This window comes from Dendrobates tinctorius, unplaced genomic scaffold (assembly GCF_039654945.1).
Source record: "Dendrobates tinctorius isolate UK_male_01 unplaced genomic scaffold, ASM3965494v1 ptg000011l, whole genome shotgun sequence".
In the NCBI taxonomy this organism is placed as follows: Eukaryota; Metazoa; Chordata; class Amphibia; order Anura; family Dendrobatidae; genus Dendrobates; species Dendrobates tinctorius.
Window position 1 is genome coordinate 92,798,186 of NW_027361679.1, and position 25,648 is coordinate 92,823,833.

General features: G+C 43.5%; 1 protein-coding gene across 1 annotated transcript in view; it reads right to left on the reverse strand.

Annotated features, from left to right (window-relative positions):
- The window catches only part of LOC141048801 (beta-1,4-galactosyltransferase 1-like), a 321,075-nt gene extending 295,933 nt beyond the window's left edge, over positions 1-25,142 (reverse strand). The window contains exon 1 of the mRNA XM_073544807.1: positions 24,958-25,142. Within this exon, the coding sequence (XP_073400908.1) occupies positions 24,958-25,090 (133 nt within the window). The 5' untranslated portion in view covers positions 25,091-25,142. The remainder of the gene's footprint in view (positions 1-24,957) is intronic.
- Between the last annotated feature and the right edge of the window lie 506 nt (positions 25,143-25,648).

Sequence of the window (25,648 nt, forward strand, 5' to 3'; positions counted from 1 at the left end):
CACTCCCTACAGAATCAGCAGCAACCTCTCCCTATGCTAAGATCGGCAGAAGTAAGATGGCGGTCGGCATGCACGCCCTTTTATACCCCATGTGACGCCCACCAAAGCAAGCCAATCACTTGCATGCCCTTCTGAAAGATGGTGGTGACCCGTACCTATGTCATCACGTTGCCCACAGTGTCCGTGGATCCTGATTGGCTGAAAAAGAGCGCAAAACAAACTTTTGAAACGCGACTTTGGCGCGTAAGTCGCCGACCTCGTGGCCAACCTCATCCTAGGGTCGGGTTTTGTTTCATGAAACCCGACTTTGCCAAAAGTCGGTGACTTTTGAAATTTTTCGACCCGTTTCGCTCAACTCTAGTAGTAGCTACAGAAAAAGACAACAGGGTACTTATCCTGATCACCAAATGAAAGGTTGTTTTTGCCTGTCGAGTTAATAAAGACAAATGGTGAAAAATGACCTGGCAACGTGACTGTACAGGTCAGCATGATTATAGCACTGCCAAACTTGTTAAACTTGTTAAATTTTGCAATTTTAAAAAAAATTGTTTGTGATGCTATTTCCTGAGACCCATAACTTTCTAATATTTAAATTTGTGGAGCGGTGTGAGGGCTTCTTTTGCACACTGAGATTATGTTTCTATTGATACCATTTTGGGTTCCATATGTCGTGTTGATCACTTTTTATTGCATTTTTTTAAAGTGGGGCTATCGAAAATCTGCAATTCTGGCTTTTTAATTTTTTTTCTTTTTTTTAGGGTTTAACGTACGGTTTCAATAACTTTATATTTTAATAGATCAGACTTTTTTGGACAGAGTGCTAATTTTTTTATTGTGTATTTTTAATGGTAAAAAGGGGTGTGATTTTAATTTTTATATCATGTTTTTGAAAAACATTTTTCTTTATACACTGCTCAAAAAAAATAAAGGGAACTCTCAAATAATACATCCTAGATCTGAATGAATGAAATATTCTCATTGAATACTTTGATCTGTACAAAGTTGAATGTGTTGTCAACAAAATCACACAAAAATCATCAATAGAAATGAAATTAATTGTTTAAATGCTGCTGTGAATCTCTGGTGTCAACATGGGAATCTGTCATCAAGCTCTTGCTACCCTATCTCTAAGCAGCATGAAGTGTAACAATACTGCACACTGCAAAACTACAAGATTGCAGTATGTGAAGCAAATTGACAACACAAAAAGCTGAAAAATCCAAACAAAATCATAACTAAATCATACGAGATGAAAAATATACATTATTGGTCCAGCTAAGGTTTAGGACAATGTAGGACACACTGCAAATCAACTAAAACAACCACAAACGAAACACAATGCAAAAAAGTCCAAAAATAATATTTTTTATAGAAAAGTGAAAAATCTTTATTTAGGACAAACAGGTAAGCAGGCTAAAAAGTGACAAACAATGTCTGCAAAAATAGCGGTGGAGAAGTGGGGGATGACTCCAAAGGTTTATAATATCACAATTGTATGCAAAAGCCTATATACATGGCCAGCAAATGAGTTATACAGCAATGACCCTGATCACTTGCAAATAGGGCCCATATACAACATGACGAATTCACTAGGATAAATAAATGGTGACTATCAGGCTGTTTTGTAAATTGTAATCAAATAGACCAGCATTAAGTAACAGATGGATGTATAGCTAATAACCAGACTGTCAGTCACCACAGTATATAGGTCAAACAGACCTGTCATCCGCTGCAAAGGAAAGATCACATACCAAGATTGGAGACTCCACAAAGCCCACAACTATCCCCAACGGATGATTCGGAACAATTCCTTCCTCAGGGGGCGGAAGGAATTGACCCGAAACACGCGTTGGGGTTGGCGGTGGGCTGTGTGGAGTCTCCAATCTTGGTATGTGATCTTTCCTTTACAGCAGTGACCACTGCCATTCATTGAACACTTGTTTCCAATATGTGCATAGGTCCTGTGTGGCCATTTTCTTCCACAGGGTCTATTCATCTACTATGATGATAGGTCTGTTTGACCTATATACTGTGGTGACTGACAGTCTGGTGATATTATAAACCTTTAGAGTCATGCCCCACTTCTTCACCGCTATTTTTACAGACATTGTTTTACATTGCTTGTCACTTTTTAGCCTGTTTATGCTGCTTACCTGTTGTTCCTAAATGAAGATTTTTCACTTTTCTATAAAAATATTATTTTAAGATTGCAGTATGTGGATAAATTGTGCTTTTCCTTCATAGGAGGATTAAGATGGCAGTTATGAAGGCTTTCTGTATCATGTGGGGATTATGGCGAGCACTGGCAAATAAGTCATTGGCAGCAGGCATTTGTCATGTAATCTGAGAGCAGCAGGATATAGGGGCAGTAAATCTCATTCCAGCAATGAGTCACCTACTTAGCTATTTTCTGTAGTTTCTATAAAATAAATGTTTTATCAGCATCCCATTATCGCTAGAGGACTGGTAAACCTCCTGCCAGTTAGTCCTACACATTCATAAATGCTGTATAACCATGCCCCCACCACTGATTGTCAGCTTTCTGCCTATGCAGAGTGTACACAGAAATCTGCCAATCAGCAGTGTGGGTGGGGTTAGACAGAGCTCAGCATTCAGGGAACTGGTAGATCTGCAGCAGGTAAACAATGATTTTATCAAAACTGCAGCAAGCAGCACAGTAAGAAATTTATTGCTGGAATCAGGGTCTCTGCCCCTACATCATGCTGCTTACAGATAGGGTAGCAAGAACTTGGTGACAGATTCCCTTTAAATGTTGACACCAGAGATTGACAGCAGCATTTAAATGAATGATGGAAACGCCAGTCACTGTAGTTACAGGCAGATGCCACCTATGCATCTGTAGAAGAGGGAACCGGACTGCAAGTGTTGTTGAAACGCCAGGTCCAGAGCTGCTGGGGCCGAACAGATGGCTGAACACCTGCACAGTGCAAAACTTTTATACGTTGCCCCAAATTGAGGAATCCCTTTCTGCTTTGGGACGGGTGAAGTATTTTTCCGCCCTTGATCTGGCCAGCGGGTACTGCCAGGTGCCATTGGCAGAACATTACCGGCCGAAAACAGCATTTGTATTGCCTATAGAACTGTTCAAGTTCAATCGCATGCCCTTTGGTCTGACTAATGCCCCATGGACATTCCAGCGCTTGATGGAGAGATGTTTGGGAGATTTAATTTTGAAGCTACTTTGATGACATCATTTTCTACGCCCCCATCTTTGAAAAGCACCAACAGCGGCTCAAACAATTGCTGAGCTTGTTACAGAGTCATGGCCTGAAGGTGAAGCCACAGAAATGCCATCTCTTCCGTAAGCAAATTGAGTATTTTGGGCATATTGCGTCGAGTGAAGAAGTCAGACCTGCACAAGAGAAAGTGGCGGCGGTGCAAGAATGGCCCAATGTTAGGCGTCAGGTTCCTGCCACTGCGTAGCAGGAATCCAGAGCCTTGCACCCAGCGGTCTCCCATTCTTCTTTTGCCGCAGTGGAGCCTGCTCAGCAGATTCGTCAGTCCCGGCGCTCTGCCCAGGCCAACTCCGTGGGTTTGCTTGCTGCTACCACCTCTGGCACAGCTATGACAATGCATGCTGCTCAGCAGCGAGATTCTCCAGGGACTAAGTCCTCATGTCAGGCCACTGAGCATGCCCGTGGAGTGATCTCCGATTGGAGATCAAGGGTCACGTGCGCAGGTCCTGCTCGTGTTCGGATTGGCCCATCCGAGAAGCCAGGAAGATCCCGGACGCCTGTGGCTATAAAAGGTTCGCATGGCCACTCGCCCATGCGCTAGGATAGACTGTATTTACAGACTATGTGGAGTGAGTGATGTACAGTGGGGAAAAAAAGTATTTAGTCAGTCAGCAATAGTGCAAGTTCCACCACTTAAAAAGATGAGAGGCGTCTGTAATTTACATCATAGGTAGACCTCAACTATGGGAGACAAACTGAGAAAAAAAAATCCAGAAAATCACATTGTCTGTTTTTTTTTCATTTTATTTGCATATTATGGTGGAAAATAAGTATTTGGTCAGAAACAAAATTTCATCTCAATACTTTGTGATATATCCTTTGTTGGCAATGACAGAGGTCAAACGTTTTCTGTAAGTCTTCACAAGGTTGCCACACACTGTTGTTGGTATGTTGGCCCATTCCTCCATGCAGATCTCCTCTAGAGCAGTGAAGTTTTTGGCTTTTCGCTTGACAACACGGACTTTCAACTCCCTCCAAAGGATTTCTATAGGGTTGAGATCTGGAGACTGCCTAGGCCACTCCAGGACCTTGAAATGCTTCTTACGAAGCCACTCCTTCGTTGCCCTGGCGGTGTGCTTTGGATCATTGTCATGTTGAAAGACCCAGCCACGTTTCATCTTCAATGCCCTTGCTGATGGAAGGAGGTTTGCACTCAAAATCTCACGATACATGGCCCCATTCATTCTTTCATATACCCGGATCAGTCGTCCTGGCCCCTTTGCAGAGAAACAGCCCCAAAGCATGATGTTTCCACCACCATGCTTTACAGTAGGTATGGTGTTTGATGGATGCAACTCAGTATTCTTTTTCCTCCAAACACGACAAGTTGTGTTTCTACCAAACAGTTCCAGTTTGGTTTCATCAGACCATAGGACATTCTCCCAAAACTCCTCTGGATCATCCAAATGCTCTCTAGCAAACTTCAGACGGGCCCGGACATGTACAGGCTAAGCAGTGGGACACGTCTGGCACTGCAGGATCTGAGTCCATGGTGGCGTAGTGTGTTACTTATGGTAGGCCTTGTTACATTGGTCCCAGCTCTCTGCAGTTCATTCACAAGGTCCCCCCGCGTGGTTCTGGGATTTTTGCTCACCGTTCTTGTGATCATTCTGACCCCACGGGGTGGGATTTTGCGTGGAGCACCAGATCGAGGGAGATTATCAGTGGTCTTGTATGTCTTCCATTTTCTAATTATTGCTCCCACAGTTGATTTCTTCACTCCAAGCTGGTTGGCTATTGCAGATTCAGTCTTCCCAGCCTGGTGCAGGGCTACAATTTTGTTTCTGGTGTCCTTTGACAGCTCTTTGGTCTTCACCATAGTGGAGTTTGGAGTCAGACTGTTTGAGGGTGTGCACAGGTGTCTTTTTATACTGATAACAAGTTTAAACAGGTGCCATTACTACAGGTAATGAGTGGAGGAAAGAGGAGACTCTTAAAGAAGAAGTTACAGGTCTGTGAGAGCCAGAAATCTTGATTGCTTGTTTCTGACCAAATACTTATTTTCCACCATAATATGCAAATAAAATGAAAAAAAAACAGACAATGTGATTTTCTGGATTTTTTTTTCTCAGTTTGTCTCCCATAGTTGAGGTCTACCTATGATGTAAATTACAGACGCCTCTCATCTTTTTAAGTGGTGGAACTTGCACTATTGCTGACTGACTAAATACTTTTTTTCCCCACTGTATGCACGTATGAATGTCTCTGGTGAATGACTCATTAAGAAACCCCTACCCTTGGTACGCATGTGTTGTGCAGCCTAGCCTGCTAGCGCCCAGGCTTAGGTGTAGGTAGGACAGAGGTTGAGTCAGGCATCAGTCCTCACCAAGGACTCGGCACGCCTCAGTGCACGTGCTCCACTTCATAGCCAGCGTCTATAGCGGCGCTCGCGGCAGCGACGCCGCATGCTCAGTGGGCCTAAAGGACTATAACCCCGTGTCCTTGGGATAGGGTTCTGTGGCCGTACACTGTGCGCACTTTTGGCCGGGCTCTGTGAGCTAAACAGGCTCTGGCATCAACGTTCAGCGGTTGTTCGCATCTGTTCACATTGGGTGACGAAACCCACGTGTGACTGTTTTTACGCCACTCTATTCTTCCGCCATTACCTAGCAGCAGTGTACCACCTCTGCACGGTGGACCCCGGGCTGCAAACGCACCTACTATTATTTTATAATTTGGTGCGTTCCGCCAGCCCTAACACCCACTCCTACGATGGTGAGAGATGTACGGACTTTCCTAGGGCTTACTGGCTACTATCAAATATTTGTGAAAAATTTCACCCATATAGCAAACCCCATGCTGGAACTGTTAAAGGGAGTGTTGGCCGGCTCGAAGAACCGAACCATCCAGTGGGGAGACCATCAAGAGAAAGCCTTTCGAGCCTTGAAAATGGCCCTCACCAAGGCTCCCATACTTGCGTATGCAAATTTTTCACAGCCATTCATCCTTCACACTGACAGAAGTTTACACGGCCTAGGAGCAGTCCTGTTGCAGGTACAAGGAGGAAACTAACGGGTGATAGTCTACGCAAGCGGGTCCCTGCATGATTCAGAGCAAAACCTAGACAGTTATAGCTCTTTCAAGTTGGAGCTGCTGAGAAGTTTGTGGAGTAGCTATCCGGATCAGAGGTTCTGACCTTGAGAATGCAAAGCTAGGTGCCCTAGAACAATGGTGGGTGGCCCGCATGGCGAAGTATTGGTACAAGATTGCCTACCGAGCCAAGGCTGAAAATACTCATGCCGACGCCCTCTCTAGAGTGACACACGAATGTCCTGGCCATGACCGAGATGAAGAACTTGAGGAAAAGGAGATTCCTGGGTTCCAAAACCTGTTTACTTTGTTAGTGACGATGCAAGGACGGATCGAAGAAGAATCTCAAGAACAGGCACTAGGACGGTCCCGGGACAATTGGATCCAACTCCAGCAGGTGGACAAGGAGACTGCTCAACTGCGACAGTGGGTGGCGTTGAAGAAACTCCCTAGTCAGAGGGAGAGGACTGCGCTGTCCTTAGGCGCCCTGCTGATTCTGGGACAATGGGAAAGACTCTGTTTGAGAGACGGATTATTGTATCGGAAGGTGCAGCTGTTGCGGGAAGAGGAGGTCACTTGGCAAGTAGTGCTCCCGGAGAAATTGATCAAGATGGTGGCCACCAAGGCCCATGAGTGAGGGGCTCACTTCAATGCAGAGAAAACATTACGGTGGCTAGAAAGATTGGTGTATCACCCACAACTGAGGAATGCAGTGGAAGATGCATGCCAATGCAGAATATGCAAGCTGGCTAAGCCTCCAGAACAGCAGGTTCTCAACACAGACCATTGTGACCTCCGCCCCTTTGGAGTCTTGATGATCGACTACCTGACTATAGGACCAGTGCATCTGGGCTATTAACATTGTCTGGTGAGCACTGACCTATTTCACCAAGTTTGCTGTGGTAATTTCAACTAGAGATCAGACCAGCGAATCAGCTGCACAGGCCATTTGTTGATATTTCATCCATGTGTACAGTTGCCCGAAAAGAATCCAATCTGATCAAGGTGCCTGTTTTCAGGGGCGAGTTATGGAAGAACTACACCATTTGTACAGGATTGGGAAGTCCAAAACTACCCCTTATCACCCTCAAGGGAATGGGGCCTATGAATGTTTCTATCAAAACTTGATCCAGATGTTACACACTTTGGAAGAAGAACAAAAGATCTGGTAGCCTGAGTTTGTGGCAGAGCTGGTGTGGGTGTACAATAACCAAGTGCACAGCACAACAGGGTTCACGCTGTTCACCTTGTTGTTCGGGCAAAGATGAAGAAAGATTACGGAACTAGACCCAAAGGAGGACTACCCATGGACGGGGTGTCCTCTTGGGTTGAGGAACTCCGGCACCGATTGCAGACTCTCTGACTGGTGCAGACAAAGTTCCAGGTAAGCATCATGAGACGCCAAATATTAATTAGACAGCTCTGAAACACGGGGACCGAGTTTTGGTCCAGAATCAGCGTCCCTGGGAAAAACTGGAAAGCTGGTGGGATCGGACTCCACACTGCGTGACACCCAATGTGCCACCTACACTCCTGAGCAAATGAACACTGAGCCACCAACGTTAGAAGTTGCTGAAGTGACAGACCCACCAGGTCAGAGCACCCGCTTACCGCCCATGAGTCAGCCCGAATTACGCCGATCAGAGTGAACCACAGCTGGAGTGCCCCCCATTCGCTATAAGCTAGATCAGTTTGTTTGGCAAAGAATTAAACAAGAAGCTGAAAATTGTGAACATTTGGTGAAGGAGCTTTCGCCCGACGAATGGCGAGCTAAAGGAAGGCGGGGTGTAGAAGAGAGGACCAGACTGCAAAGGCTGTTGAAACGCCGGGTCCAGAACTGCTGGAGCCAAACTTCCTGTTGCTGGAGGGAATTCATACTTTCCAACTTTTGAAGAAGGGAAAGAGGGACAAAGGCTGCACGCACCGTGGCAAATTTTAGGCCGTGCCCCGACCACACCCATTTAACAACTAGTCACAACCATGTCCATGCCCCAACCACGCCCAGAGAAAGAAATAGGGGAAAGAAAGAAAGAAAGAACAGAGAGAGGGGGAGAGAGAAAGAAAGAAAGAAAGAAAGAAAGAACAGAGAGAGAAAAAAAGAAAGAGGGGAAAGAAAGAACAGAGAGGGAGAGAGAAAGAAAGAGTGGAAAGAAAAAACAGAGAGCATTAAAGAGGGGAAAGAAACAACAGAGAGAAAGAAAGAAAGCAAGAAAGAAAGAGAGAAACAGAAAAAGAGAAAGAACAGAGCGATAGAGAGAAAGAAAGAACAGAGAGAAAGAAAGGAGAAATAAATAAAGAACATAGAGAAAAGAAAGAAAGAGGGGAAAGAAAAAGAACAGAGAGAAAGAAAGAGGGGAAAGAAAGAAAGAACAGAGAGAGAGAAAAATGAGAAAGAAAGAACAGAGAGAGAGAGAAAGAAAGAGGGGAAATAAAGAGAACAGAGAGAAAGAAAGTAAGAGGGGAAACAAAGAACAGAGAGAAAGAAAGATTAGAGAGAGAAAGAGAAAGAAAGAACAGAGCGAAAGAAAGAAAGAAAGAAAGAAAGAAAGAACAGAGAGAGAAAGAAAGAGGGGAAAGAAAGAACAGAGAGAATGAAGAAAGAAAGCAAAAGAAAGAAAGACAGAAAGAAAGAAACAAACAATCAAAGAAAGAAAGAAAGAGGAGAAAGAGGGGAAAGAAAGAACAGAGAGAAAGAAACAGTGGACAGAAAAAAAGAAGAGAGAGAGAGAGAGAAAAATGAAGAGGGGAAAGAACAGAGAGGGATAGAGAAAGAAAGAGGGGAAAGAAATAAAGAACAGAGAGAGAACAAAAAAAGAAAGAAAGAAAGAAAGAAAGAAAGAGGGGAAAGAAAGAACAGAGAGAGAGAGAAAGAACGATGGGAAAGAAAGAAAGAAAGAAAGAGAAAGAAAGAACAGAGAGAGAGAGAAAGAAAGAACAGAGAGTGAAAGAAAGACTAGAGAGAAAGAAAGAGGGGAAAGAAAGAAAGAACAGAGAGAGAAAGAAAGGAAGAGGGAAAAGAAAGAAAGAAGAGAGAGAAAGAAAGAGAGGGAAGAAAGAACAGAGAGAGAAACAAAGAGAAAGAAAGAAAGATTATATAAAGATACTATAGCAGCCTGGCTCCCATTGTAATGCCCACCTGAGCCTTCCGATGCAGGACATATCATGATCCACTCACATGGCCGACATCCCAGATTCCAAGGCGATCCCGCTGTACGCGCTGTCCGAGGAGGACACGGTGATGAATCTGAAGCATTCCCTGAAGTGCCTCCATGGTTCCGTCACAATCTCCTCCAGAAATTACCTAATTTCCGGTCAGCTTCCAGCACGTCACTTCCGGTGGAACATCACGTGCAAATTTTAAAATGCTCCTTGGGGCTCCGCCGTGTACTCCTGTGTCCGCAGGAAAAGTAAGCTACCGGCCGGGACAGACTCTCTCAAAATCGAGACTGTCCCGCTGGATCCGGGAACGTTGGAAGGTATGAATGCTCCCCACCATACACCTTGTACACGCATGGCTCCGCACACCCCATACACACATGGTTCCGCTTTGTATGCCTCGTACAAACATGGCTCCGCTACATACACCTCACACACACACGGCTCCACTCAGTACACACATGGCTCCACTCCGTAAACCTCGTACACATGCGGCCATGCTCTGTACACCTTGTACACACATGGCTCCACTCTGTAAACCTTGTACACATGCGGCTCTGCTCCATACACCTCGTACACATGCGGTTCTGCTCCATACACCTCGTACATGCTCGGCTCAGCTCCATACACCTCGTACACGCGCAGCTCAGCTCCATACACCTCGTACACGCGCGGCTCAGCTCCATACCCCTCGTACATGCGCGGCTCAGCTCCATACACCTCGTGCACGCGCGGCTGAGCTCCATACACCTCGTACACGCGCGGCTGAGCTCCATACACCTCGTACACGCACGGCTCAGCTCCATACACCTCGTACATGCACGGCTCAGCTCCATACACCTGGTACATGCACGGCTCAGCTCCATACACATCGTACATGCACAGCTCAGCTCCATACACCTCATACACATGTGGCTCCGCTCCGTACACCTCATACACCCGCACGGTCACATAAACTTCCGCTCACCAGCATCATGACAACCATCACAGAACACACTGAGCCCCTGATCATGTGACTCCTGACTCCTCCCCTCCTGTGACCTCATCACAGGTCCTCTGCGTACAGAAGCAACAGCCTAACAAGTAATCGCAGGGTGTGGGGGGTGCTGCGGGGGGTCTCTGGGAGGGTGACGATGGGGGGCGGTGCATGGCATGGGGGGCGTGGTGGCTCAGTGCAGTGCGGGAAAAAAAGAGTCCTGCTCGGACAGCGGGACAGGCAGTCAAAAACGGGACTGTCCAGCCATATCCGGGATGCTTGGGAGCTATGGGAATTAAATTGCAGCCGGAGAGAGACGGTAACCAGGGTGAAGGGGGCGTGGCCAGGGAAAGAAAGTAAAAGGGGTTGTGGGGGAAAGGAAGAGTTCTTCCCGCCAGAACGCTGAGCAGGTGCGGATCACCGCTGCAACAAGGGGTACATTAGGTTGCAGCGTACAGAGATATGGCAGCTGCATGAAAAACGTACTGATATTGGTGGGCATGCAGGGTAACGCACGCCAGGCTGGCACACAGAGGAGCGCATGCCTAGCAAAGTGGTGCAGAGCGGCCATTCAGGTGATGGCAGTTGCTCAGAGAGACACGTGTCGAGTGGAACCCTGCGGAGAGCTCTACCCTTTTGCTTCACAGTTAAATGGACTTGGGGTTCAGTGGGAAAAACCGGAGACCGTCCGCTGTTGCCAGAAGCAAGACTGTGTGTTGGCCAGGGACGCCTAAGAGCACTACATCGACCTCCGCTGGACCTTCAGAGAGTGACTGGCTGTGGAGCCACGATAAGTGAATCTGTGCACAAAGGACTGTTTAGTTAAATACCATTATACAGTTTATGTTTGCATCCTTTTTTCCCTGTTATCTCTCTGTGAGGAGTTCATTGCTGTTGAACAATTAAATGTAGTTAATCCCTGCTCTGCGGCATTTGTGTTACTGCATCCAGCACCTGCTTATTACGCATCTGCCTGGTAAGAAGCCAGCTCAACTCCAGCGGTAGCTTCATACTTTGTTTGTACATCATTTGCTGTTAAAGGGACTCCACATCCATTTTTGCAGTCACTTTATGTGAATGCAGTTTGCGGATTCCGAACAGTGTGCAATTTGAGATGTGCATAGCTGTGGTCACATGCTGACCAACTTCTCATCCACTTTGCTGAAAAGAACATTGAGAAAAGCAGGAAAAGCTGCTAGTCGGCATGTGAATTAAGCTAGCTGGTCGTCATAAAGTAAGTAAACTAACACTTTAGATCAAAGTTGGGCAAACCCACAGAAATCAATGGAATTGACCTAGAGTCTATGGTGTCTGGCAGAGAAGGATCCACCCTCTTGCAGAGAAATGGCTGTCAGTTGTTCACCTTCAGTTATCTATTGTGTATAGGGGCCTTTGGACTGGACAGTTAAAGATGTGCCGTGTTTATCGAACAGCACAAACCACTGCGATAAACCTGGCACAAATATAAGACTGTTTAGACTAAGTTTTGACAGACTAAAAATTATCAAGTGATGACATTCTATTTAAAATGATAACTGGTGCTGGTAAAAAAAACAAGTCCTTTTATTACTATGTTGAAATAAACTGACATGGCTCTTAAAACACAGTAATAAACAAAAAATGGCATTCCACTTAAAGTAAGAAAAATTGCTGCAACCTGAAGAGGCTAAAAACTATCATATGTAATTCGGCTGGGAGATTGTTCCAACATACTGGAGAACTAACCACAGATCTACTATGGACGTAGGCTTGTGCAAATCCCTTTGTCCCGTCATGTAATCCCAGACTTGACAGTAATGTTGAGATCAGGGCTGTGTGGGACCATATAATCATTTCCAGGACTCCTTGTTCTGAAGATAGTTTTTATTGACATTGGCTGTATGTTTTGGGTCATTGTCCTGCTGCAGAATAAATTTGAAGCAAATCGCTTTCCTTAGTATTGTAATGTGAATATTTCTGAGTAATGCTGTATTTCTCATCATTAATCCTTCCCAAATCTCCAAATCCATTTACACAGGACCTGAGAGTTCCTGTCAGGCTCCTTAGTATTTAAATGGCAAGAAAAAACATTCTTGTTGCAAAAAAAATTGCTGCAGATTCACAAAACTCCCAGGGAACCCAAAAATCAATGGGTCTGTTAAAGGTGCATCACGTTTTGCAACACCCTCAATGAAACTCATATAGCCTGCGTTATAAGGCAGGATCCCCGACATGTGAAATCACACCTTGTCACAAGAAAACAGGTGAACAAGTTTACTTGGATTCTTTTGTGAGGAGACACAATGAATGTTATGAAATCTGTACACAGTTCAGCACAAAGAATAGCAGTCTCTCATCAGGCTGTCTCCTTTTCTTAGGAGCTTGCACAGGCATGGTCGAGAACCTCACAAGTTCACTTAGGCTTAAAGGCCCCGTCTCACTAAGCGATCTCGGTAGCGAGATCGCTGCTGAGTCACAACTTTTGTGACGTAACAGCGATCTCACCAGCGAGATCACTGTGTGTGACAGCGATCAGCGAGCGGCCCCCCTGCCGGTATCGCTGATCGCTGGAAGAAACCTCTGGACAATTCTTTGGTCGCTGGTCTCCCGCTGGCCAGCACGCATCGCTGTGTGTGACAGGCGGGAGACCAGCGATTAGGTGTAAAAAATAATAAAAAATATAGTTATTCTCACCATCCGACGTCCCGTTCAGCCATCCTGCCTCTCTCCACGCTCCGGTCCCAGTGCTCCTTTGCACGAATGACCGCGAGACTTTGTTATCCCTCGAGACCGTGACATCTCGCGGTCATTCTTGCAAAGGATCACTGGGACCGGAGCGTGGAGAGAGGCGGGATGGCTGAACAGGACGTCGGAAGGTGAAAATAACAATATTTTTTATTTTGATTCTATTTTTTACAGGGATGGCCAGTGATGCCGGGCGCTCGGCATCGCTGGTGAAGCTGTCTGTGTGACAGCTCACCAGCGATCACATAGCGACTTACTAGCGATCCTGACACCTTGATATCCGTGTCGGGATCACTGGTAAGGCCTCTTTCACACTTCAGTTTTTTACAATCAGTCAGGTTTTGAAAAAAACGGATCCTCAATTTTTTTTTGAGGATCCGTTTTTTTTCCCCATTGACTTTCATTAATGGCGGATTGTGACGGATTGCTGTCCGTTACATCCGTTTTTTTTGAGGATCCGCCAAAAGTTGCTGTCCGTCACCATCCTCAAAGATTTCAAAACGGAGCTTGTAACGTTTTTTTTTCTGGCGGATCCTCCAGACACTCATTTAACCCGAAATTCTTTCTGGGTGCCGGACAAAAAAAATTCTGTCTCATTCTCTCTCTCTCTCTCTCTCTCTCTCTCTCCTTCCCGGCCAGCGTTTCCTTTAAATTTCCTCATTTTCAGGATCCGTCTGAAAACGGATCCTGTGCCATCCGTTCACATCAGTTGAGAACGGATCCGCTTGTCTGACTTTTTGGCGGATATGAACTCATGCAAAAAACTGAAGTGTGAAAGAGGCCAAGTCGCTTAGTGTGACGGGGCCTTAACTCTACCTCACTCTTTGGCTAGGGTCACATCACCATATTTTCTCTCATCTGAGAGAATGGGGATGATTATGCTAATCACACTCTGATCAAACTCTGATCAGAGTGAAAGCAGAGTGATCTGATTCTGTCAGATGAGAAGATGGGAAAAAAATCTCCATCTTATTCAGTCTGTTTGTCCATGAAGATCAGACTGCACTCAGTCATCTGAGAACATTTAGATTTTTTTCCATGGACTCATTGACTTGCATGGGCAAGTGCGATCTGAATATCAAATCAATCTCTTGCATGCTGAGATTTTTTCTTCGGACAAACTACGTCCAAGGGAAAAATTGTACATGTGCACGGCCCCAAAGCATAATATTGGTCCAAGTGTGAGTGGATGTTATGTCAGCTGGAACTTGAACTGAAATATGGTTGTCGACACGAGCCTGTGGATTCTGTTGCTGGGTCACACTTATGCTGTACTTGATGTCGCTCACAAAGAGGATGTAAAACTCACAGGATGTTTTTACCTTGGACCTGCCTGTGCTGGGTATTATAGGTCAGTCAAGCCATGAAGCCTACTAGTCCTCACTCAACTGTCAGTGCCTCACACAGCTGTTTTTACTGCAGTTACTCCATGCACAGACCGCTCTGTCATGTGTTCTGCCAATCTTTCTAAAGCACTCAACTTCAGAAGAATTAACTCCTCCTTCCCTCAATCTCAGAAGGTGATAGTCACTCTGCAATCATTGGCAACCAGTCTTCTTTGCCCAGAAATTCACAGACGTTATCTCCCCACCAGTAGCTTAGCCCAGAATGACTCAGTAAAACCGCTAATATGCAAATGACCCACCTACAAATCTCAGGCTATTAAGGGTGCAAAGTTCCAACCTTATGTTCATGGCCTCTGCTACTGACCCTGAAAGACAAGAAGCTGAGCCTTTTTTTAGGCTTCACAACGTGCACTGCCTCTTAATCTGCATCAAATGTTACATGCAGAAGCAATCAGTTCTTATCTCATGCACAACATTGAGGCAAAACAGTACTGCAACCCCTGGGGCCACGTTCACATGTTCAGTATTTGGTGAGTTTTTTACATCAGTATTTGCAAGCCAAAACCAGAAGTGGGTTAAAAGTGCAGAAGTGGAGCACATGTTTATATTTTACTTTTCCTCTGATTGTCCCACTCCTGGTTTTAGCTTACAAATACTGATGTAAAATACCGACCAAATATTGAATGTGTGTACATGGCCTTATGGGTGCCACTACAAATGTACAGAGAGTCACCTATATACTCATATTGGAATATATGACAAAGTCACATGGCTGAGAGTCTTCCTTGTACACTCTCTAATAGTGCCGACTAGGTAAACGTCCCCAAAACATTACTCATAGACACAAGAGTAATCTAACAGGTACCCAAGAAAAGACAGTATGTCCAACCAAAGAAACACCTTGGTGAAAGCATTCAGAACATTTACAAACATTCAATAGTTGTGGAAGAAGGTGTTTCAACACTCTATTTCAGCCATCTTAAAGGTTCAAGTAATGGCCCAGACTGCAACCCCTTAACAAAGGGGAATAAAACGGAGAGCTGCATGACTTACTATGTCTGCTAGGACTCAATAATTGGTAGGTAGGGATTAAGTGCAGAAGTGTGGGACAGCAGGGGAGTTTTTTATGGGAGGCGTATAGGGGCAAAAGTTTGGGAAAGGATTACAGGATAGGCTGATTGGAGGTCCTGTTGGGAGCTGAATAAAAGGGGGGTGTTGCTGTGGGATGTCCATTCAACATGTGGAGCTGTAGCTGGAACATCCTGCTCGCCCTCTCACTTTATTTATACATTTTATTATATATTTGTCAAAGCATTTGGAGTAAAAGGGGGGGGGAGTTTTCATGGTGGTGGTGGCACTAAAGGACGGGGGAGTCCAGTGCCGGGATTCCATAGGTGTTTAAAGGTTATAATAAAGTGGAAGCGGGTCCCAAGTGGGCCAGGTTCCAGCGGAACAACTGGTTTTGGGCAGCATACAGCTGGGTGCCCCCAAGCCGGTGCGGCTGGGGGTGGTGTGGAGTAGTTGTTGCAGTACATTGGAATGGTGTTGAACCATCAATCCACACTCCTTTGGATGCTTACTTTAAGACTGTTTGCTATTGTATTTTATTGAATAAACGAGGCTGCTGTAGCCTTTACATTCCAATGTCACACAGTGACTTATGCCTTTATTTATTAGTTAAGGGGATGGGTTGCAAATGGCTAAATGTGCTCATAGTCACACATTTCAAAGTCATGAGAATTCCTTTAAAGTGATTTGAAAAATGAACTTGTCACATATATCTGCTTTCATTATAAAGTCATAATACTAAGATGGAGCTAAGGATGAGTTCACATGTCCAGTAATCATCCATTTGGAATGAATCCTTTACACATAAAAACTTCATCTGTTTTCAGAGGGGTGAAAAACTTATGCACTGATTTATTCACATTGACTTTATTAGACAAAAAAGTTGACTTAATTCATTGAAGTCAACTTTCTATTCTGGCCTAATAAAACTGTTTGCAACTGTATCCAGTTGTTAAATCATTGAAGCCAATATGAACAGATTAGTTTTTACAGTAACAATTGAAAACTTGAGCCAGTACTCGTTTTCTTCCATTAATGTATACACTATTACATTTTTTATAAAAAAAACATGAAAACTACTGTGACTTCATACAGCAAACATTGAAAAAAAAAACAAGACTGTAACTACTGTAGAAAAAATCAATGCACAGATATGCTCTGAGTTTTAGTGGTAAAGTGTTATATTCAATCTTTGATTTCAACCAAAGCGATTAGTAGCAATTAACATTAACCCCTTTCTGCAAAAGAATGTTGTATTCCCTTGTTGGGAAAGGATCTTCAGGTGTGAAGGGGGCTGTGTTGCTAAATTATGTAAGGCTATATCATACAGCTGTCAAAAAAGACCTATTAAAAATTTCAATATTTATTAGATATATTTAAAAATGTCAACTCACAAAAGACAAAAAAATACACCCTGACAAGTCCTAGGTAGACATTTTTAAAAGGTCTTTTTTGTTTACACTATTGAATGTTTGATGACCTTAGATCATTTATACTTTACTTTTCTCAGTAATTGATATGGCAAGTCTTTTGATTGATCCAGTTAATCTTGAATCTTTTTTGGAGGACGAAAATTAGGTGTTCTCTGGAACTGGCCAGACCTCTACGGATAGTGTTTCTTAGTCCCTTAAACGTCTTTTCTAAGAGGTCTATGATTGTTATAAAGAAAACATCAAATCATGGTGGGAGATCAAGGTGTTGGAAAACTATGTTAAAAATAAGATAGTTCCCAAAGGCCTTAAAATAAATATTCACCACTCCCACCGCACATTAAACCTGAATCTGTGGGAATTGTGGCAAAAAGAATCAATTAAATCATAAATTAGATTTCTTAAAATTCTTCTTGAAGATGAAAATACATTATTTGAGGAGTCATCTAAACAACTGATAGAAAAAATCTCAAACATAAATCAGACCGAGACTTCACCCGACGAAAAAGTCTACTTCAAACCTCAGTTAAGAAGTCTCAATCTCTTTGAAAGAGAGAAAGCACTCTCAATTTCTAAGAGATATTGGGGAATTCAGAGATATTAGACCTATCATATACTGTATAACCAACAAACCCATAGATCCATCTTCATCTGATGTAGATACATCAGACACAGAGAAACAGGATCCAATCAACAGGTGCAGATACAGAGGTAGGGACAGGTCTTCTATACAAATATGACAAGGTATGAGAAATCAATCTGGCCACAGAACTACACATGGTACAAACAATTCAGTGTCTCCACCTGGGACATTGTTTTTAAGACATCCCTTGTTTTCCTCCTCTTCTTTTTTAGAACAGGGGACTCACATGAATTTAAGGAAAATAAATCAATATATAGGTGGCAGATTATTAAACTTTCTCCCTAGATATTAACCAAACCTGATTATGGTATTCTTCAGAAAGGTCTTAATTTGTCCCTACTCCATCATACAATTGTTTTAACTGATCTAAAGACATAAACCTCGCTGGGAGTAAGTTAAAATAGAGGAAGTTTTTTTAAACATCATAACAGAGAAGAATGTTATAGACTGGGGATTACAAGTGATGAGATGGAGGGATAGCAAACACTAATGGATTTGCTAAACTAAAACGAAAGGGATAGGGGCAAGGGACCGGTTACTGACCTGAAGTCCAAAAGTAAAAAAAAAAATGCCTTTACAGACTGATTTAACAAGCATAGATATTTTTGTCAAACAAGTGGAAAATGATCTCAGGAAAATCCCGTATAACAATCCCCTACAGGAATCAAGTTTATGTGATGAGGAACATCGGACCCTTGAGGGGCTGGAAAAAGACAAACATCTGATTATAAACCTTCATATAAGGGGGAAATCTTGTTCTGTTGGATTCCTCCCAGTATATGTCTGTCTATCACTACTCGTGGACAAAATTATTTATGAAGTGATCGGACATGATCCAATGGAGACATGTATTGAGGAACTAAAAACAATCTTAGTGTCATGCACTGTGTGAGAAAACTAAGTGCAACATGAGGGGAAGGAAGCCCAAATGTTAGGAAAAGGGGAGTGAAGACCCTTAGGCAGATCTAATTGCACCCTGTCTCTCCTACTGTCCCTATATTGGTTCCACACCAATCGCCAAGCAGGAACCTAAGCCTTGCATATCCCTAGAGCTAGGAAAGGGGGGATAGTACTGGTCAGTCCCCACTTTACACTAAAGAGAAGAAGGTAGATAACCAAAGGGTAGGCAACTTATCTTGAGCAGACTCAGAGAGGTAACACCAAATGTCTTCCAAACACCAGAGAGGAAGTAAGCAGACTGCTATAGCTCCAAGCCTTCACAAGACAAAAATGTGAATATCACCGGCGATTCCCTGAAGCAGACTGTAATAAAATAAACACCCAGGTCCAGGTGTGTCAATTAGAGCCGGAGGGAGGTTGCCACTGGGTCCAAAAGTCAGAAGGAATAAGAAGGCATCTGCAATATCTGCAATGCCAAATGCAGAGAACTTCTGCAGCCAGATGCAGAGCGACTGACTGTAGCATCTGACACACCCGTGACACTTAGACAAGGTAAGAATGGAATTGCTTATATCAACCAATGAGTATAATTATCTTTTTCCCATCTCTCCAACTTTGCCTACATTTTACTCTCTACCCAAGACACAAAATGGGATACACCCACTAAAAGGTCATCCCATTGCAAAGGGCATTGAGTCGGGCAGTGAAAATAGCGAGGGCTATGTTGACACCATCTTGCGGCCCTTTGTGCTTTCCCTACTGTCATATGTGAGTGATATGTCCTCACGAGGATCATCTGCACATACGACAATCAAGCGAACAGGGTTTACACCACCCTCAAACCATATTGGGGGGTCCTTAAAGGGAATCTGTTACCCTTTTTTTCACCTATCAGCTGCCGGCACCGCCATCAGGGGCTTATCTACAGCATTCTGTAATGCTGTAGATAAGTCCCCAATGTAAGCTGAAAGATAAGAAAAACACGTTAGATTATACTCACCGGAAGGGGCGGTCCAGTCCGATGGTTGTTGCAGTCCGGTCCGGCTGCTCCCATCTTCATACGATGCCATCCTCTTCTTCCTTTCCTGTAGTGGCTCCAGCACAGGTGCACTGCTCTGCCCTGTTGAGGGCAGAGCAGAATCCTGCAGTGCGCAGGCATCAGGAGAGGTCTGGCACCTGCGCACTGCAGTATTCTGCTCTGCCCTCAACCGAGAGGAGCGTTTCCGCTGCGTTTCTCTTTGGCCGGTGATTGGAGCAGGAGTGCTCGTATCGCGCATGCGCATAGCGCTAACCGGCGCCATTTTACTGAAGACACATTTGCAGTGTGTCTTCAGCAATATGGCGCCGGACCGTGCGGTATGGGCATACGCATACTCCGGCGCCACCCTCCCCCCCGGCCTCCAGCAGAATGTGACAGCGCTGGAACACAGGGAAGAAAGGTGAGTATAATTTTTTTTGTATGTGTGCTGTTTAATAGGGGTGAGGGGGACCATGCATACCAGGATTGGGGAGCGAGGGGACCATGCATACCAGGATTGGGGGGCGAGGGGACCATGCATACCAGGATTGGGGGGCGAGGGGCCATGCATACCAGGATAGGGGGGCGAGAGGACCATGCATATCCAGATAGGGGGGTGAGGGGACCATGCATATCAGGATAGAGGGGCGAGGGGACCATGCATACCAGGATAGGGGGGTGAGGGGACCATGCATACCAGGATAGAGGGGCAAGGGGACCATGCATACCAGGATTGGGGGGTAAGGGGACCATGCATACCAGGATTGGGGGTAACGGGGACCATGCATACCTGGATTGGGGGGTACGGGGACCATGCATACCAGGATTGGGGGTGAGAGGACCATGCATACCAGGATAGGGGGGTGAGAGGACCATGCATACCAGGATTGGGGGTAATGGGGACCATGCATACCTGGATTGGGGGGTACGGGGACCATGCATACCAGGATTGGGGGGTGAGAGGACCATGCATACCAGGATAGGGGGGCGAGAGGACCATGCATACCAGGATAGGGGAGTGAGGGGACCATGCTTTCCAGGATTGGGGGGTGAGAGGACCATGAATACCAGGATAGGGGAGTGAGGGGACCATGCATTCCAGGATTGGGGGGTGAGAGGACCATGCATACCAGGATTGGTTGGTGAGGAGACCATGCATACCAGAAGAGGGGTGAGGGTGCCATACATGCCAGGATAGGAGGGGGACAGCACATACCAGGATGGAAGACTATGTACCAATAAAAATGCTCGCTACCCGGGCGTAGAATGGGTACATAGCTAGTTAATTATATAGGTCTAAGCCACATTTATGATTACACACATAGGGCCTGATTCATCAATGTTTTACGCCAGAATTCTGAGGTAAAAATCTTAGAAAAGTCGCAAAATTTTGGTTCAACTCGAGACTATGATAAATGTTGCCATATTTTATCCAGCTTTGTGTGGTTTTTATCCAGCTTCGACAAAGCAGGAAAGGGGCACAGCAACCCCCACTCATAAAATTCATGACAAGATGTGTCGTTCCTTATGCCACAAATCTTACTCCAGATCTAATCTTAAAATTAGTTTTGACATACATAGAGGCACACACCACTTGTCAAATGTGCAAGATTCATTAATGAAACCTCCTAGTGAATCAGGCGCCTCTGACTCTATCATGCCCCATCATCGATAGTGTGAAAAAAGCTGTTCTTGATTAATGATTAATCGGGGGCCATAATATACGTACGGTAATTACATACTCATATTACATAGATACTGGTGATAATGTTTCATGTGGGGAATTTTTAAAGTTAGTTTTGTTGGAAGAAGGGTTGTCTTTATTTTCACTAAAGCTATTAAGGTATTGCACAATGTTTGCTAACTTTAGTGTATCTTTAAAGATAACACTTTTGTCTTGATCTGAGTTCAACTCCACTCCCTAATGGAATGAGAATTGTGTCTAATTTGCAACTTTTTTTTTTTAAAAAAAAGGCACAATTATCACTGTAATACGAGGGTGGAATAAAAACTGATGAAACAGCTCTACAGAAAGGTTATATTTAAAGATAAGGCAAATTTAGCAAACATTATACCACATTTTGATAGCAGAGTTGTCTTAATTTGCACCAAAGCATTCAGAAAAACTGACCTAAAAAATTTTCCTAGCACATATGTAATATGATATCTTCTTTTCAGAAATGCGCAGAATATCCAGAAACTTAAAAGTAATGAAATAACCAAAATACCGAGATGCACCATATTGTAAAGAAATGTGATCTAACAGATGCTAAATCCCGAGCATTTCAGGTTATCTATGTATTAAAGGGAATCTGTCGCCCCATTTTTGCCCTATAAGATGCCAGCACCGCCATCAGGGGCTTATCTACAGCATTCTGTAATGCTGCAGCTAAGCCCCCGATGTAACCTGAAAGATAAGAAAAACAGGTTAGATTATACTCACCGGGGTGCGGAGTCGGGTGCGGTGGGTGTTGCGGTCCTGTCCGGCGCCTCCCATCTTCATACGAGGATGTCCTCCTCCTTGCTTCTCCCTTGGCTCCTGCGCAGGCATACTTTTTCTGCCCTGTTGATGGCAGAGTAAAATACTGCAGTGTGCAGGCGCCGGGAAAGGTTAGATAGGCAGTGCGCAGGCGCGGGACCTAACGCCTGCGCAGGAGCCGAGGGGCAAGCAAGGAGGAGGACATTATCGTATGAAGATGGGAGGAGCTGGACCGGACGGCGACACCCATTGGACTGGACCGAACGCCAGGGTGAGTATAATCTAACTCTTTTTTCTTATCTTTCAGGTAACATTGGGGGCTTATCTACAGAATGCTGTAGATAAGTCCCTGATGGCGGTGGCCAAAAGTGGGGTGACAGATTCCCTTTAAGGTTTGTGCAGACAACAGTAAAAACCAGATAAGTGCTGTTTGTGGTTTTGACAGATAGCATTGATCTCCTTGTGGTTCTATGAAGCCGTGCATATGTCCGATTTTTCTCCTTGGACTAAGGGGTCTTAGGAAACAAAATTACAGCATACCTATTACACTGTACCACAACAAAATTGGAAATTGGGCAAAATTATCTAATTCGTATAGATTTGGTGCTACTAAAGTCAAAAATGACAGAAAAAAAAGAGAATTATCTCTAGTTTTTAATTTACATGTGTCCATCATGGAGAATTGTAATGCAGTAATTGTATAGAGGCGGAGACATTTTTTCATATTAGGTTGGCAATATCCTGGAAGAGAAACACTTCAGCCTGATAGGAAAAGTGTGCAAAATGAATCATTGGTTGTTTCTAAGGAAATTTTACGCCTTCCTTTACACATCGAACTAGGACTAATGAAAAACTTTGCAAATACAGTAGTGTGCAACAAGAAAGTGATGGTTTCAAGTATTTGACATCAAAATTTCCTCGATTAACTCATGCAAAGTTGAAAGAGGGTATCTTTGCTGGTCCAGAGGTTAGAAAGCTTTACAAGGACATTCGGTTCTATGATGTACTTCAGGCAGTTGAAAAGGCAGTGTGGAATAGTTTTAACTTCTTCTCCACCTTGCCATCTTCCGTTTTTGCTAGTGATGAGTGAGTATACTCGTTGCTCGGGTTTCCCCGAGCATGCTCGGGTAGTCTCTGAGTATTTTGGCGTGATCAGAGATTTAGTTTTCGTCGCCTCAGCTGCATGAGTGGCTAGACAGCTTGAATACATTTAGGGGTTGCCTGTTTGTTAGGAAATTCCCACATGTATTCAGCCTGTCTACAAGTCGCAAATCATGCAGCTGAGACGACGAAAACTAAATCTCCGAGCACGCCAAAATACTTGGAGATCACCTGAGCATACTCAGGGAGACCCAAGCAACAATGCTACTCGCCCATCACTAGTTTTTGTGCTTTGTTTTTTCTTCTTCTTTCCAGAGCTATAACTTTTTTTATTTTTCTGTCAATATAGCCATATGAGGGCTTGTTTTTTGTTGAATGAGTTGTACTTTTGAAAGACACCATTGATTTTACCATATAGTGTACTGGAAAACAGGGGAAAAAAATACCAAATGCGAAAAATTTACAAAAAAAAAAAGTGTAATTTTACAATTGTTTTATTTTTTTCTTTTATTTACCATGTTCACTAAATGCTAAAACTGACAGAGCAATATGATTCCCCAGGTCAGAGGTGAAAAAATATCTGAAATTTGTAAGAGAAAAAAATGTGCTTATGTCGCCATTTCCGAGACCCGAGATTTGGGGATGAGTGATGGCTTATTTTTTGTGCCCTGAGCTGATATTTTAATTGATATCATTTTAGGGCAGATATGATTTTTTTAGTGCCTTTTATTCCATTTTATTGCAATGTTTTGGCGGCTAAAAAACATAATTCTGGCATTTCGATTTATTGCCATTACTCAGTTTACTTTATATTTTGATAGATCGGACAATTCTGAACACAACAATACCAAGAATGTGTATTTTTATTATTGTTTCATTATCAATGGGGCAAAAGGGGGGTGATTTGAATTTGTGTTTTTTCATTTTTTTAATATTTGTAAAACTTTTTTTTTTGCTTTTTACTGGCTTCAATTATCCCCTTAGCAGACGATGCTGTGATCTTCTATTTGTACTTCCAGCCAGCGCCTTCTAAATGCTACTGTAGTTGATTGACAGTTAACTGGAAAACAACCGCTGTTAGATGTACACGACTGATGATCAGATCAGCTGTGGTGGGCTGGGAAAAAGGAAATGGAGCCTGGCAATGTTAGGAGGCTTACTGCTGGACAATCAATACACACACTTCAGAGCTATACTACAACTGGCAAGCCATGAGAAAGAGCCCAACTTGAAATTGTAATAAATGTAGTTATTATGTACTTTAGCCCATGTAATGATAATTTGTTATAAAAATTCCCAATAAATGTGCGGAAGCATTTAGCAAATGTCACCTTATAATCGTGATTTGTGTCTTTCATTTATTTCATTGCCCCACATCTCCTATTTTAAAAGGTAGAGCTAATGATTTAGTGATATGGTAATATTCTGTTCCCTTATGGTCATAGAAATATGAATAACCTCACTGAATGCATCTACAACGAATTCATGAAAATTTGTTTAACAGTGTTATCGGATCGCACTCGACCATTCATGTCTATGGGTCCATGGCAAAATATAAAATAAAAATCTGACAGCCAAGCGCGGTCCAATTTTCACAGATTTACAGAATAAAGAACATGGAGACTTTTAAAAAAATTTCACATCTGAGAAAATTTGATCACAGTGATCAGAGTGTGATTAGCATAATCAACCCTATTTTCTCGGATGAGAGAGAATACACTGGTTTGACACTAGCCTTATAGTCATTCAAACATGCTAACTAAAGAAACATTTGACAATGTATATTGAGATTATATATGGCATAGAAGAAATCCAAACAAACAACTTACTGTGTCTTGAATAAGCTGTAATGTCCACACGTTCAAAATATTTGTCCAAAAAATTTAATTTTAGGCTGTAGATAAAAACAACTGATATACACAAAGTTGCCAGGAAAGATTTGCGGTAATCTATTCTGGCCATCGTTACACTCCACTACAAATCTCCAGACAATGAATTTGCTATTTGCTGTCGATGTCAGTGTACCTGCCAACTTTATACTTAGAGACACACCCAGCTTAGCAGATCCTCCCATATCTAGTGAGAATCATTAACCACTGAAATGACACTCAGTTAAGCATTCATCTTTTTGATGAAATATAATAAGGGGTTTGGTTTCTCTGTTCAACGAGGTGTCATGTGGACCTCTATAAATAATAAGGAGAAGAGCTGCTCTCCCTAAAAGAGTTGTTTTTAGAGCCTATTGTTCTTGCTTCTAGTAGAAATAAACACCAGTTAAAGGGAACCTGTCATCATAAAACATATATATACACACTTACACAGCTCTGGCAAAAATTAAGCCACTGCAAAATTTTCAGCTTGTCTGATTTTTCTCTTTATAGGTATATTTTTGCGTAAAATGCAAATTGCTCGTTTATTCTATAAACTACTGACAACATGTCTCCGAATTTCCAAGCACTAAATTTGTATTTATTTTCAGAAAATGAGAAATGGTCAAATTAACAAAAATGCAGTGCTTGC